Source organism: Podarcis muralis, chromosome 3 (assembly GCF_964188315.1).
Source record: "Podarcis muralis chromosome 3, rPodMur119.hap1.1, whole genome shotgun sequence".
In the NCBI taxonomy this organism is placed as follows: Eukaryota; Metazoa; Chordata; class Lepidosauria; order Squamata; family Lacertidae; genus Podarcis; species Podarcis muralis.
This window is the reverse complement of record NC_135657.1, coordinates 14,725,156-14,738,848: the sequence shown is the minus strand read 5'-3', so window position 1 is coordinate 14,738,848 and position 13,693 is coordinate 14,725,156. Positions and strand designations below refer to the sequence as shown.

Below are 13,693 nucleotides of genomic sequence, written 5' to 3'. Positions count from 1 at the left end.
AATTGTCAATCTATGTATGTAATTTCTAAAATTTATGTTGGGTTTGCTTTTCGCTTGAAAGGCCAATTGGGAATTTTTTTTGTCTATTTTCTACAGACTACTTCCTCACCCATTCTTTTTATCATGATCATTATTATTTTGGTCCAAACTTTAGAGGTGTGTGTGTGTGTGTGTGTGTGTGTGTGTGTGTATTTGTAGGTCAGATTTCTGATTGCCGGTTCTATCAGGCAAAACATGCAAAATTGCAAGGATTGCAAATACTTATGTATTACATTTCTCTCACACAAGCATTCATCTACGTAGATCTACGTAATATGTAAATATGCCAATATTCCAGGTCACACGCAATCATAGTTTAGTGCTATGTGGACAACCCAGCACAAGTTCCAAGTGAAGCATCAGACTCATGCATTTGCCCTTCCACACCTCTCCTTTCCGCGCACGACAAAGGAAGGCGAGTTTTTCCGAGTTTAGTTTTGCTTTCAAAGAACCTCCGCTTTGCATTATGTAGAAATCAGGAATACTTGTTTAATGCAAACAAAGGTTCCTCAAACAAGCCAGAACCATAAGCAATGGTTTGGAGTTGGCCTGTTTACAAACCAACCAGGCTGTTTGACATAAGGATCCCTAGTTTGTATGTAACGCTAAGCCAAGGTTCCTTAAGAGAGAAAGTAAACATAGAAAAAGTCTGGCTTTCCATCCATGCAGGAAGTGGTGGGCAAAGTTTGTAAACCTGATGCCCTTATTGGGCTTGTGGAGGTTCATCCATGTGGCGCTAAGCCACAGTTTAGTGTTACATGCAAATGTCGTCACTTCGTTTAATGAATCCTAACATTAAAAAAATTATCATTAAATACAAGCATTCATAGATCTATCCTATTCATTTGTAAGGCTATCTGCTCCTGAATCTCATACATGAATTTCCTACACACACACACACACACACACACACACACACACACACACACACTGAAGAGGCATGAGATACATACAGTATACTGAGCATTTCAGAAACAAACAAAAAATGCTAAAGAAAGAGAGAGAGAGAGATGTCTGATTGTCTTTCAGCAAGGCTACTGACGAAAAGAAAAAGGAAGAAAATTAAAAGAAACAAAAACGTTTTGGATGTAAAAAGTAAGTTTAAGGAATGAAACATATATCAATGAAGAGTCATGTCACATTGCTATTGAAAACAGAAATCCTCACCAATGCAAGCTCATTATTATTATTATTGTTATTCATAAACATAATATTCTCTTTTGCAGATTGGTTTCTGCTCATAATAAAAGCATGCACACAACTTTAAGCTCTTTTAATTAGTGTTTGTTCCAAAATCCCCTTTGAATGTAGCCAACGTTAAAGGGACTTCATCTCATTTGGCAATCATATTGCCCACTATTTAATATCACCTACAGTTTAAACAATGATTTTTTTTTGCTTTGTTTCTTTCAGGACCGTAATGAAGATCTCATAACTACATACAGATACATACATATATATATCTATAAATAAATATATATAAATATAAATATATTTAGTTAATAATTTAGATGATGGAACATGTCATATAATCTATGAATGATTTATCAGTTTTGGTTAATGCTTGCTATGAGTACCTTCATAGATTGAGTTAGTGGATTATATTTAACAGTCCCTTTAACCTTAAGTTAACAGGGTAAGATTATTAAACAGGCGATACCACTAAAATGTATATAGAAATTATTATATACACGGTATGCAAATATTTACTCTACAGTTTACTGTTTAAAATTTGTTTTTAATTTAGTTTTACCGAAAAATTTATTGTTTTATGTTTATTGGTGTTACAATGAAGCACTACTCGGTTATGTTCAAATTATTTTTTATTTGAAGTTTTAATCAATGTTTTTACCTTTGTCGAGTAGCCATTCATCAACTACTCGACCAAGCCGATATGGAATTCGCTGTCTAGCAATCGCCAGGCGCTCGTTATCATTGTTTCCTTTAAAGTTTAAAGAGACATTTCATTGGTTAAAATCTGTAAGGTCAAAGGTTAAAAGTTAATACTTAAAGCTTGAGCTATACAGTTGCCACATGATTATTATTTTTTTTGGAAAAAATTTGGAATGTTTTAAAAAGCTCTACCTAGAACATTTCATGGTTCAGACTCGCCATTCATTCATTTATTTTATTTTAGCAAACAAAATTATTCCTATGTTAATTGAAAATTAGAAATCTGCATTTGAGCTAGGTTATTAAAACTTAAGTTATAGACAGACCCCAAAAAAACAAATTTAAACATCAAACACTAGCTTTACAAAAAGAATGTTCATTGACCTCAGGGTTTTGTCTTTTTTTGTTGGTTTGTTTGTTTTGATGTTTCTTATTAACTAGTTAAAACAGGTTCAGGTGAAACAGGTTTAATTTTGCAAAATACCTCTTGCTCCAACCTCTTACTCCGGGTTAGTCATTTAAAGAAGAAGAACATTACAACGCTTAACCATCGTCAAGGACACACTTACGTCTGAGATCTAGAAAGCGATCTGACATAATTTATATCCTAGTCAGGAAAAAATACATTTTTAAAATTCTCTAGCTTCCAAATCAATTAATTCCAAAGGCTTCAAATATACTGAACAGGTAGCAGAAGGAAAACAAGAACAAGAACACATCAGGTTATTAATTGCTTGGATATCATTGTGGAATGTAAAGAATCAGTTTCCTCATAGACCATCAAGGCTTTGACAAAAGTAACACCAGAAACGATGGTTTAAATGTAAATAGAAATCTTGATAGTGAAAAGGTTAGTCACACTGAACCACACAACGTAATGTGTATCTACTCAGCAGTACTTTTGATTCAGGCTAAGACTGCAATCCTATTCACACGTATCCAGGAGTAAGTTCCACTGAAAACAATGGAACTCACATCTGAGTAGAGATGCGTAGGATTGCACGGTTAAGTCAGACCGAAATCCAATGGACAAGAGAGTTGTTAAGTTGTGCTGATTTCAGAGGGAATTAACCTTAACTCTTTAGAATGGGGTCCTTGAAGTGCACAGAGATTATAAACAATCCCATTACTTTATAAGCTGTGATACACAAACCACTTGAGGTCACTGAATCTGTGTCAGGCTGCTTTATGCTTTACGTTTTACAGAGAAGAATAAGCCAGAGGTTTGGTGACACTGACGATATGAGAGAGGGGTAGTCATGGATGCCGGCAGGAAACAGGTCAACGATGCTTATTCCTCCGCAAGTTGAATGTGCAGTTTGATTCTCTGCTTTACATTAATGATAGGTGAGAATACGTCTTTCAAAAAGCTCTTAAAATGGTTGGAGGCATCAGTGTTCCTGAATACCAGTTGCTGGAAACCACAGGAGGAGAGACTCAAATCCTCCTTGTGGTTTTCCCACAAGGTTGATCAATGTGAGAAGAGGATGCTGGACTCAATGGGCCATTGGCCTGATCCAGTAGGCTCTTCTTATGTTCAGGTTCTGGCAAAAAAATATATGTCATGCCTGGTTCACCCAGGAACAAACATGGAAGCTTTCTGAGAATACAATCTCATAGAGGCAATGTCATGTGGCAGACAGTTTTTAAAAAGCAGTTATGGCTGAGTTGATATTTGCCCCTCCATTTGCAGATGACTAACACGGTGAAGCATTCTGGGAGGTTTTCTTTTTAGGATGCTTGCCTATGCTGGCAGTGGTTCTTCTGTATCTCCTACTACCTAGGAATGAAATCACATGATAGTGTTGTAGCAACATTTCCGGTGGGATCTGGGTGGGTGTGGCAGCTACCAGCAATGGGCCACCAGGAGATGCAGTGCTGTTCCAAAATGGCGGCATGAATGAAAAATGGGGAGCTGGTGACAACATAAGCTTTTTCTCAACCCTTCTTCACCATGTAGACCTTTTGACTCAGCTGTAGAAGAAACTCCCTCTGTGCTTCTGGAGATTTTTTAACTATTCCATCCCCAACTCTCTCCCTCCCCCCCCCCAGACATTTGCAACTCTGAAGAGAACATGAATTAACTGGCACCAGACATACATTCACCATTCATTATGTGGAGCAGCTTCTGTATTCTTCAGAAGTGGTTACCAGTTCTGAACCTTATGTGATGCAAGACAAGGGCCTGGGAAAACTGACCCCAAAGAGAGGATCAGCAGCTCTAGTAGAAACTTTTGTTCCCCATGTCTAGTCTCAACCCAATTTGGAACCTCTAACCATTCTTCTCTGTCACTGAAGTCCCACACTGGTCACTCTCAATCAAATTTGAAATGGTTTAGAAATACGCATGCAAATTATACACAGTTAAAAACCACTTTATTCTGTTGTTCTATTTCTTGAACTGGCCTTCTGACTTGTAGAAGCATAAATGCAGAATTCCTTCCCCCGACTTTGAAAGTTTATAGATTTGGAGCACAGTGTGGTTTCGGTAAATCTGAATCTAATCATCGGTGTTTTATTTACTTCTAAAGGTCTCTTTCAGAAACTATTCCTGCTAAAACTCTATGCTTTGTGGGAGTTTAGGAACTTCAGTGGCTTCCTATAAGATTCGAAAATCTGCAAATTACATTTCATTCCGTCTACCGCAATCTTGCACCACTGGGAGCTAAAAAGCTAATGGAAAGTGCAGAAATTGCCAGTTGATTTGTAAAGGTCACACACATATAATAATTTTTGATTACTTTGACTCATCTCTCAAAAGAGTATGTGTGAGGAAATTGTGTCCGGATTGTAACACAAAGAGGTTTATTCAGGTTCTTGCAGCTGATTATACCAATGGCAAAGCTTTGGGGGAACAGAATCATACAGATTTTTTAAAAAACCCATATGCATAATCCATCCCATGGATATGCAGCCCAATATGCACAGAGGGACTGAATAGATAGAATGTTTCTTCCTCCATCAGCGCACATGAGAAGCACATTGACATCATCCAGAGTGGGAGTCTTCACATCTCCTGTCTTCGCATTGATTCATCCACCTCCAGCCCAGGGCGTTGGTCATGGCATCAGCCGATTGTGCCAGCCTGTTGAATTATTACTTACTATTATTATTTATTAAATGATGCCAAAGGAATGTGCTCCAGCTCTCCATGCTCTTTTCTCAAACTTTCCATGCACCAGAAAGTCTCTGCTCCTGTCAGGTATCCCTTTTTGAGGTATTCTGTCAGGCATAAATACATGACTCTTGGCAAGGTCCAGTCAGCACATATGGAGAGGTAGCAAGGACCAGAAACAGAGAGGAAGGAGGCCAGCAGACACAGGAATCCCTAGCAATTTCCTTCAATAGTTAGCTGCTCAGACTGAGGGATGGGTACTGATTCTGACACTTTAGAACCACCTGCAGCATGTGATGGGCTGTCTCTCTTCCTTTCTGCTGTGTGCATGGTATCTTGGCTTGAGCTCCATGCAGTTCCTCCCCTAAAGTAGCTAACCCAATGGAGCACAAAGTATGGAATTGATTTCTTCTTCTTTTTTAAATATATATTTTATTAGAGATTTCTTGGTTTACAAAAGTATTATGGAATTAGTTTCTGACCCTCAGAGCACCTGGTCTGAACCCATGGCAATCTATAGCATCCTTAACCCCAGAATCCACACTCTTCACATCAAGCCTACATGCAATTTCAAAATCCTGGGTCCACTTTTCTGACAAACCACAGGGAATTTGCAAAAGAAGTCTGCTTGTTGCTATAAGATGCCTCTGTTGGCAGTTGGTGCACACTTAGGCTTTAGTACACATCTGGAACTCTTGCTCCTCTCAGCTTCGCTCCTCTCCTGTTGACGAGGATGACTGGTGTATGCAGGAATTTGCTTCTTCTATTGTGTTTGCGAAAACCAAGTGCTTTGCAAAGTCACTTGTAGAGCAAAGCTGAAGAAATCAAGGAGTCAAGGGGGATGATTGTGGCACAAGCCAGACCTGGGGGAGGTGGGGTCACTTCCATTAGAGAAACCTCCTGTGCTATAGCTATCCTTCCTGCATATATCCTGACTTTATGAAGCTCAGAGCATAGGAACAGAAGCCTCACCTGCAGAAGATTAGGAGGAAAAATAGAGCTGCGTGCCATCAGCATACTAATAACAATGCACACCAAAACTTCACATGACCCCACTCAACTGTTTCATGTAGAGGTTCAGCAGCCTGGGAGACAGAACCCACCCTGTGGGACCCCACACTGGAGAACCCACGAGGCTGAGCAAGGCAGTCTAAGAACCACCTTCTGGACCCAGGCATACAAGCAGGAATGAAACCACTGAAATGTGGTGCCCCCAATACCCAACTCAGACAGTCTCCCCAGAAGGATACCATGATAGATGGTATCAAAAGCTGTCAAGATATCAAGGAGGGTCAATGGAGTCACACTCCTCCATTTCTCTCCTCACACAGGTCCATATCAAAACCAGACCTGAATCCCAGTTGAAATGGATCTTCAAAAGCTGTCTCCTCCAAGAACTGGATCTGGTTGGCAAACACCCTCTCAAGAACTTTGGCCAGAAAGGGAATCACTTCCTTCAGGCAACCTGGGACCACTCCTTCTTGAAGAGAAGCATTAGTTACCTCCCTGGCTCATCCAGCTATCTTCTCTCTGCCAGATTTTATAAGCCAGGAGGGGCAAGGTTACAAACGGTTGCATGAACCTGACCAAGTACCTTGCCTGGTCCTCAAACTACAGAAGCTGAACTCCATCCAACAACATCAGATAAGACAGCACTCCAGACATTTCACCAGGATCATTAGCACCAATGATGAAGTCCAAAACTTGTTAGCAAACCTTTAGCTAAATAGCTCTGCAGGACAGCAACCCGAGGATTCAATGAAGGTGGAGAGGTACGTTTTACTTATTTGCCACCTTCACTGAATGGGCTTGAGCCTGTGCATGTACCAGTGTCCGTTTACATTTGTTGGGAGTTTTTCTTCACCTGTGCTCAAGTCATGTCCCTTCATTGCTCCGAGCTCCAAGGGCATATCACAGAACTTTCTAAACACTGTCAGTTGGAAGAGGATGTTCAGGTGTCATTGGGCCAGTCTGGGTCAACTCTGCACTGCAGAGATTGACCAGGGCTTTGACCGTAGAGCATGGAAACTGAAAAAACTCCCCAGAGCCTTCTGAAAACCAATTAGATCAATTAGTCTCTGCAAGAGGACCATCTTAAGCCCTGCACCTATTTTTCTTTCTCAGTTTGCATTGTTGTGAATATTGCTACCAACCCTGTGTTGCCTTTGGGTGTGTTTCTGTAACATTTTATCTCCCCCGTAGAGAGACAACTGTTTTTGAAAGGTAATGGAAGGCGTTAGCGATGACAGTGGCTTGTGGCGTGTCTATTGTCCCACAATGAAGTCCAGATGTGGGCCAACTTGACATATTCCATTCTACAACACAGGGTAAAATGATGTACAGTACCCCCATTTATTTAGGAGAACTTTTTGCAATGTGCAAACACACACACGCCCTCCAGACACATAAGACGTTAGTAAAATAAAGCAAGAAAATGTGTTAGCATTCTGAAATTGCAGATCTGGCCAAAACTAGCGAGTCAAACAAAAAAGGAAATGTAGGATGTCAGAGGTTAGAGTTCCTTATCTTTGTTATTCACATATGAAATACATTGAGACCATGTCCAACCATGTGATGGGACGGCACCCTCTGCTTCACCTGAGGGCACAGACCAGCTTAGGAGGCACAAGAGTGGCCACACAACACACAGTCCTTCCTCTCCAAACCCTCCCTGCTCATCTTTTTGCCTGGCACCTGCTCGCCACTCCCTCAGACAAACGCTGCATTGCAGAGATGGCACCAGCCTGTGGCACATCTGCAAAGGAAGGCATGATGGCCTGGGTGGCTGCCTCTCTGCCTGCTTGCTAGGTCAAGGCCCTTTGTCAATAGGGCTGTCTGCGCAGTACAGATAGATGGCAACTGAGGCAGCCTGCCAGCCCGGGGCATCAGTGAAGAGGGACGGGAAGGGTGGTGGGGCTCAGGAGGAGTGGCTGGAGGAGGGGACTTCATTTTATAATGAAATGATTTTAGAATGTTGTGTTATTTTTTTGTTGTTAGCCGCCCTGAGCCTGGCTTCGGCTGGGGAGGGTGGGATATAAATAAAAATTTATTATTATTATTATTATTTGCCACACTCACATATTTGCTGCCAGATGTGGCTGTTTCGTTCTGTCCTGAGGATGCTATACCCTGCTTATAAAGTTGTTTCAAGCAGAGAGGGTATACCCTGGCCGTCAAAGAATCATAGAATTAGAAAACAGCCCGAGGGCCATTTGGTCCAACCCCTTGCAATGCAGGAATCTCAACTAAAACATCCGTGACACATGGCCACCTAACCTCTGCTTAAAAACCTCCAATGAAGGAGTGTCTATAAGCTTCCGAGGGCGTCCGTTCTAGTGCAGAACAGCTCTTACATATTGGGTTCAATAGCAGGTGAGATTGCCATTTCCCCAGATGCCCACCCACTTTCTGTCTTTCTTACTTTCTCTCCCTCCCCCCCCTCTCTCTCTCATTCACTCACTCATTCATAGAGTGTAAATTTCACATAAATTGTGAGTTACCTGTACAGTGGTACCTCGGGTTAAGAACTTAATTCATTCTGGAGGTCCGTTCTTAACCTGAAACTGTTCTTAACCTGAGGTACCACTTTAGCTAATGGGGCCTCCCACTGCTGCTGCACCGCCACCACACGATTTCTGTTCTCATCCTGAAGCAAAGTTCTTAAACCTGAGGTACTATTTCTGGGTTAGTGAAGTCTGTAACCTGAAGCATCTGTAACCTGAAGCGTCTGTAACCCGAGGTACCACTGTATTGCCTGCATTGACCGCCAAAGGTACTTTGGGGTTCCAGGCAGGAGTCTTCTCCAGCGCTATTTGGAGACACTCGAGATTGAATCTGGCACCTTCTGCATATGCTCTACCTGTGAGCTGCAGACCCTTCCTTGAAACCCTTCTCCCATGCAGGGTTCGTTCCAGATCATAAGAACGCAAGAAGAGCCTGCTGGATCAGGCCAATGGCCCACCTAGGCCATCATCCCGTTCTCACTATGGCCAACCAGGTGCTTGTGGAAAACCCACAAGCTGTGGTTTCCAGCATGAATACCATTCATCATGGCTCATAAGGTAAAGGTAAAGGGACCCCTGACAATTGGGTCCAGTCGTAACTGACTCTGGGGTTGTGGCACTCATCTCGTTATTGGCTAAGGGAGCCAGCATACAACTTCTGGGTCATGTGGCCAGCATGACTAAGCCGCTTCTGGTGAACCAGAGCAGCACACGGAAATGCCGTTTACCTTCCCGCTGGAGCGGTACCTATTTATCTACTTGCACTTTCGAACTGCTAGGTTGGCAGGAGCAGGGACCGAGCAACGGGAGCTCACCCAGTTGCGGGGATTCGAACCGCCGACCTTCTGATCAGCAAATCCTAGGCTCTGTGGTTTAACCCACAGTGCCACATGGCTCATAGCCATCCATTAATCTGTCAAATACTCTTTTAAAGCCATCCAGTTTGGTGGCCTCCTGATGTTCCCAAAACAAACTGATAACTGATAACTCAGAGGTGGCGATAGATCTCAGAGGAACAGTGACCAGCGAGAAAAGGGAAGCCTCTTTCCCTTCCTGCGGTGGAAGCTCCCTCCTCACGAGAAGGTGCTTTGTGAAACAAAGGAGGCCATTTGCTCTCCAAATCTGCACACACTGGGAGCAACTCCTGTCTCTCTCCTGTACCCCTTCTTCAAGTCTGGGGTGTGCGTTTTCCCGTGCCTGTCTGCAGCCTTCTCCTCCTCTTTATTGCCTCCATTTGTCTTGTTTTGATTCAGAGCCTTTTCTGCGGCTGCAATCAATAATTAAAGGTAAAAGTATCCTTCCCCAACTCAATTCTCCTCCCTTAGTAATAAGGCAGCAGTCTCCACGCAGCACCGAGTGGCTTAGATGGAGAGACTGCTGTGTTATATCAGGGAGAAGCAAGAGAAGATAAAAAAGCAACAAGGAGGTGATAAAAAAGCCTTTGGCTGTTAAATTAAAGGTCATATTATGCTATCATGCCTACCAGAAATATATTAAAAAGGGGCCTTTTATAGTAATGGTGAAACGTTTAGCTAGTTGATACTATACTGTGAAAGCTGAAATGGGCATCAAAAGGTGATTATATTATTCAGGTGTACGAATGAGGTGTAAAATGGAGGATTGCAGGATCTATAACCCTCTGCTGTGCTTCAGCCCAAAGGGCTATATTCCTTTGGGGCAAGCTTCCGGGGGCCACATGACAATCATGTGCAGGGCCTGAAGGGGAAAAAAAGAAGGACGCAGAACAATGGATGTAAAATGTCACCTTTGTTCAGCAGGCTTCTTTCTCCACACATTTCTCTCCATTCGCCGTCAAAAGAAGCAAGAGGCATGATCAGAATTGAAGGAGACATTCCAGCCAGGTGAAAACATGTGTGAAGCAGGGTCGGAAGGGGGCAGGGATGGGCGAGGGGTGAATATTTTTGATGTAATTTCCCCCCTTGGTTTTAATGAATGCATGGGTTCTGCTTCTGAGTCTGTTGTTTTGTTTTTGCAAAGATGCCTTGAGTCACCTGTGATGAGAGAACGGTCCCTCCAAACGCTACAATTTAATAATGATGATGATGATGATGATGATGATGATAATAATAGATAAATATTTAAATGTTAATTTATACATGAGCTTTCACACACCAGCAAATTAATGCAGAAATGAGAGGGTCTCAGAAATAAATGCATGCGAGACTGGCAAGTTGCGGCAAATAGACGGGTTCCTTCCGCCTCATTCTGACACTACTGAGACCTCGCTTCAGATCTACGTGGCCAGTTCTGCATGCTAACATTCCCCACAGCAAACATAGCTCCTCCCAATCTGCACAGGGCCTCAGCAGAGTCACAGTGAGCTTAAGCATAGCAGCCCCATTGATTCTCAATTCAGAAAGGAAAGAGGAAGGTCATTCTCTGGGCAAAGCAGGGCAAATCAAAATAATAACAATGTTAAAAGGGAAAAGAGCCAAAGGGGCCAGCGCTGATGGAAAATGGCATTTAAGAGATAAAAATCTGTTCTCTGTCAGCAGCAGAGCCAAAGAAGTAGCCCTTGGCCACAGAAAGCTTTAGACTCTCAGCTGCGTCTAACAGTGGCATTTCAATTTGTGTATTTTATGCCTTGCAGATATTTGACTATAAAAGAGTAATACGTTTCAAATTGAAAGGTTTAAACTTGTACATTCAGGGTTCTTTGTTTCTTTCTTTCATGCTTTTGGCAAGGCAGGGCCACAGAAAACCATAAATTGCAGAAGCAAAAGCTCAGTGAGATGAAAATTGCAGAAGCACTTGGGCACCGCACTTCCACAAGGAACATCTCACAAAGCAGTAGCGAAAGAGCCACAAAGACCCCCTAAACCATCTCAGTTTTATGGACTTTTATCAGGAAGAGCGACAGCTACTGGATGAATGAGTGAGTGGCAGGAAGTCATTTGCTGCAGCAATATCATATGTCAAAATTACACCCTGCCTCCCACAAACATAGATGGCCTTCAGGGAACATGAGATGAATTCATGGAGGAGAGGGCTATCAAGGCTACTAGATGTCACAGATTGGTTGGACACAGAGGGATGGTGGGAGGAACCATGTGCTGGTCCCGGGGGTAAGGTACCTTGGGTGTAGCAGAGTCCACACGAAGAGGGGCGAGGTCCGAGGCAGAGAGCCGGGCGGGGAACAGGAACGCTGGAACAGGAGGCTGTGCAGGGAACAGGAACACCGGATGGTCGGGAACAGGAAGCCGAGCAGGGAACAGGAGTACCGGATAGTCAGGAACAGGAGACCGAGCAGGGATCAGGAACACAGGAAGGTCCGAAGCCAACAACGACGTTGCTCCCGCAACCTGGGGCCGGGCTGACTGGGCTTTTATCCTCTTCTAAGGCCAGGGGCGGTCCCAGCCCCCAGGAGCCCCGCCTCCTCTGGCCTTAAGGCGAGCACTCCTCCTGGGGGCAACCAGTTCCCTTCGCCTCTCTGCTCTAAGCCTCTGCAGATCAGGAGAGGCCGAAGGGTTACTGGGCCCTGGAGGAGGCTCACCTGTGGCCACTGAGTCGTCAAGCCTCTCTGGGGCCAGAAGGGCTTCACCTGGGGCCAGCTCCTGATGCACTGCCACAGGTGCAGGCTCTTCAGCATCTAGGCCTTGCCCCAGTTCAGCCGGCCCTGGAGGCGGGGACTCCTGTGCAGGCTGGGATTCCTCTGTTTCATCCTCCGAATCGGAATCCCAGGCCATCACACCATCCCCCCTCCCAGGCCCCCCCCTCAACCGAGGGTCCGGACCCGGCTTGCTGGGGTACGTCGCATGGAACTCTCGGAGGCAGGCAGGTGCGTGGACGTTGGCCGCTGGTTCCCAGGAACGGTCCTCCGGTCCGTACCCCTTCCAGTCAATGAGATACTGCAGCATTCCCCTGCGGTATCGGGAGTCCAGGATGCGTTCCACCTCGTACTCAGGCTCTCCCCGAACCAACACTGGCTGCGGTCGGGGACGGTTCGGGTGGAACTCGTCGGGTGGGGCCACCGGACTCAAAAGGGACCTGTGGAAGACCGGGTGAACCTTCAGGGTTGCGGGTAACCGGAGACGAAATGCCACAGGAGAGACTTGGTCTACGATAGGGAACGGGCCGGTGAAGCGGGCGTCCAACTTCCGCGAAGGTCGAGAGGGGTGGAGGTGGCGAGTGGAGAGCCAAACCAGGTCACCGACGCGAAGTTCCGGCCCCACCTGGCGGTGGCGGTCGGCCTGGGCTTTGTACGCTTCCTTGGCCTGGTGCAGTTGCTCCACCAAAAGCTGTTGCTGGGACTGGAGCTCTTGAAGCCACTCCGTCACCGCCGGGACCGCGGATGTCGGCAGCACCTCTGGAAACAGCCGTGGATGATAACCATAACTGGCCTGGAACGGGGTCTGCTGGGTGGACGCATTCACCGCGTTATTGTAGGCGAACTCCGCCAATGCCAGGTGGTCGACCCAGTCATCCTGCTGGTAGCTGCAGTAACACCGGAGGTACTGCTCCAGCACCGCGTTCGCCCGTTCCGTCTGGCCATCGGTCTGTGGGTGGTAGGCTGATGAGAGACAGACCTCCGTCCCGAGGGTCTGGTGCAATGCTCGCCAGAACCGGGATGTGAACTGAACACCCCGGTCGGACACCACGCGCTCAGGTAGGCCATGCAGGCGGAAGACATGCTGAAGGTACAGCTGAGCAGTTTCCTTGGCTGTGGGTACCGATGGACAGGGAGCGCAGTGCACCATCTTGGTGAAATGGTCGGAGAAAACCAGAAGGCAGGTACAGCCACGAGACGAGGGTAAGTCCACTACAAAGTCCAACGAAACCGTGTGCCAAGGGCGCGGTGGAACTGGCAATGGCTGAAGTAGGCCGGGGGGTCGCCCGGTAGGTCCCTTGGCGCGCCGGCAGACATCACAACCAGCAACGTAGCGAGCCACGTCAGCCTTCAGGCGGGGCCACCAAAACTCTCGACTGACCAGATGGGTGGTCCGATACCGTCCAAAGTGCCCCGCTGCTGGGGCATCATGGGCCATCCGAAGAACCTCCAGCCGTAGTGGCCCTGGCGGGATGTACAGACGACCGTGGTGCAGCAGAAGGCCCTGATGCAGGACCAGCCCCGGATACTGCGGGCTGGACCCTTCAGCCAGCTCCCGGAGTCGTTCCTGGGCCC

The 13,693-nt window shown here is 45.5% G+C and overlaps 1 protein-coding gene across 31 annotated transcripts in view; it reads right to left on the bottom strand.

Moving 5' to 3' along the window:
* NRXN1 (neurexin 1) overlaps positions 1-13,693 on the bottom strand; it is a 985,083-nt gene that overhangs the window by 123,038 nt on the left and 848,352 nt on the right. For 20 of the 31 annotated variants that reach the window (XM_077925450.1, XM_077925448.1, XM_077925452.1 and 17 more), the window contains one exon: positions 1,892-1,981. The exons of the other annotated variants lie outside the window; for them this stretch is intronic. In XM_077925450.1, coding sequence (XP_077781576.1) covers positions 1,892-1,981 — 90 coding nt within the window. The remainder of the gene's footprint in view (positions 1-1,891; positions 1,982-13,693) is intronic. 31 annotated transcript variants of the gene reach the window in all.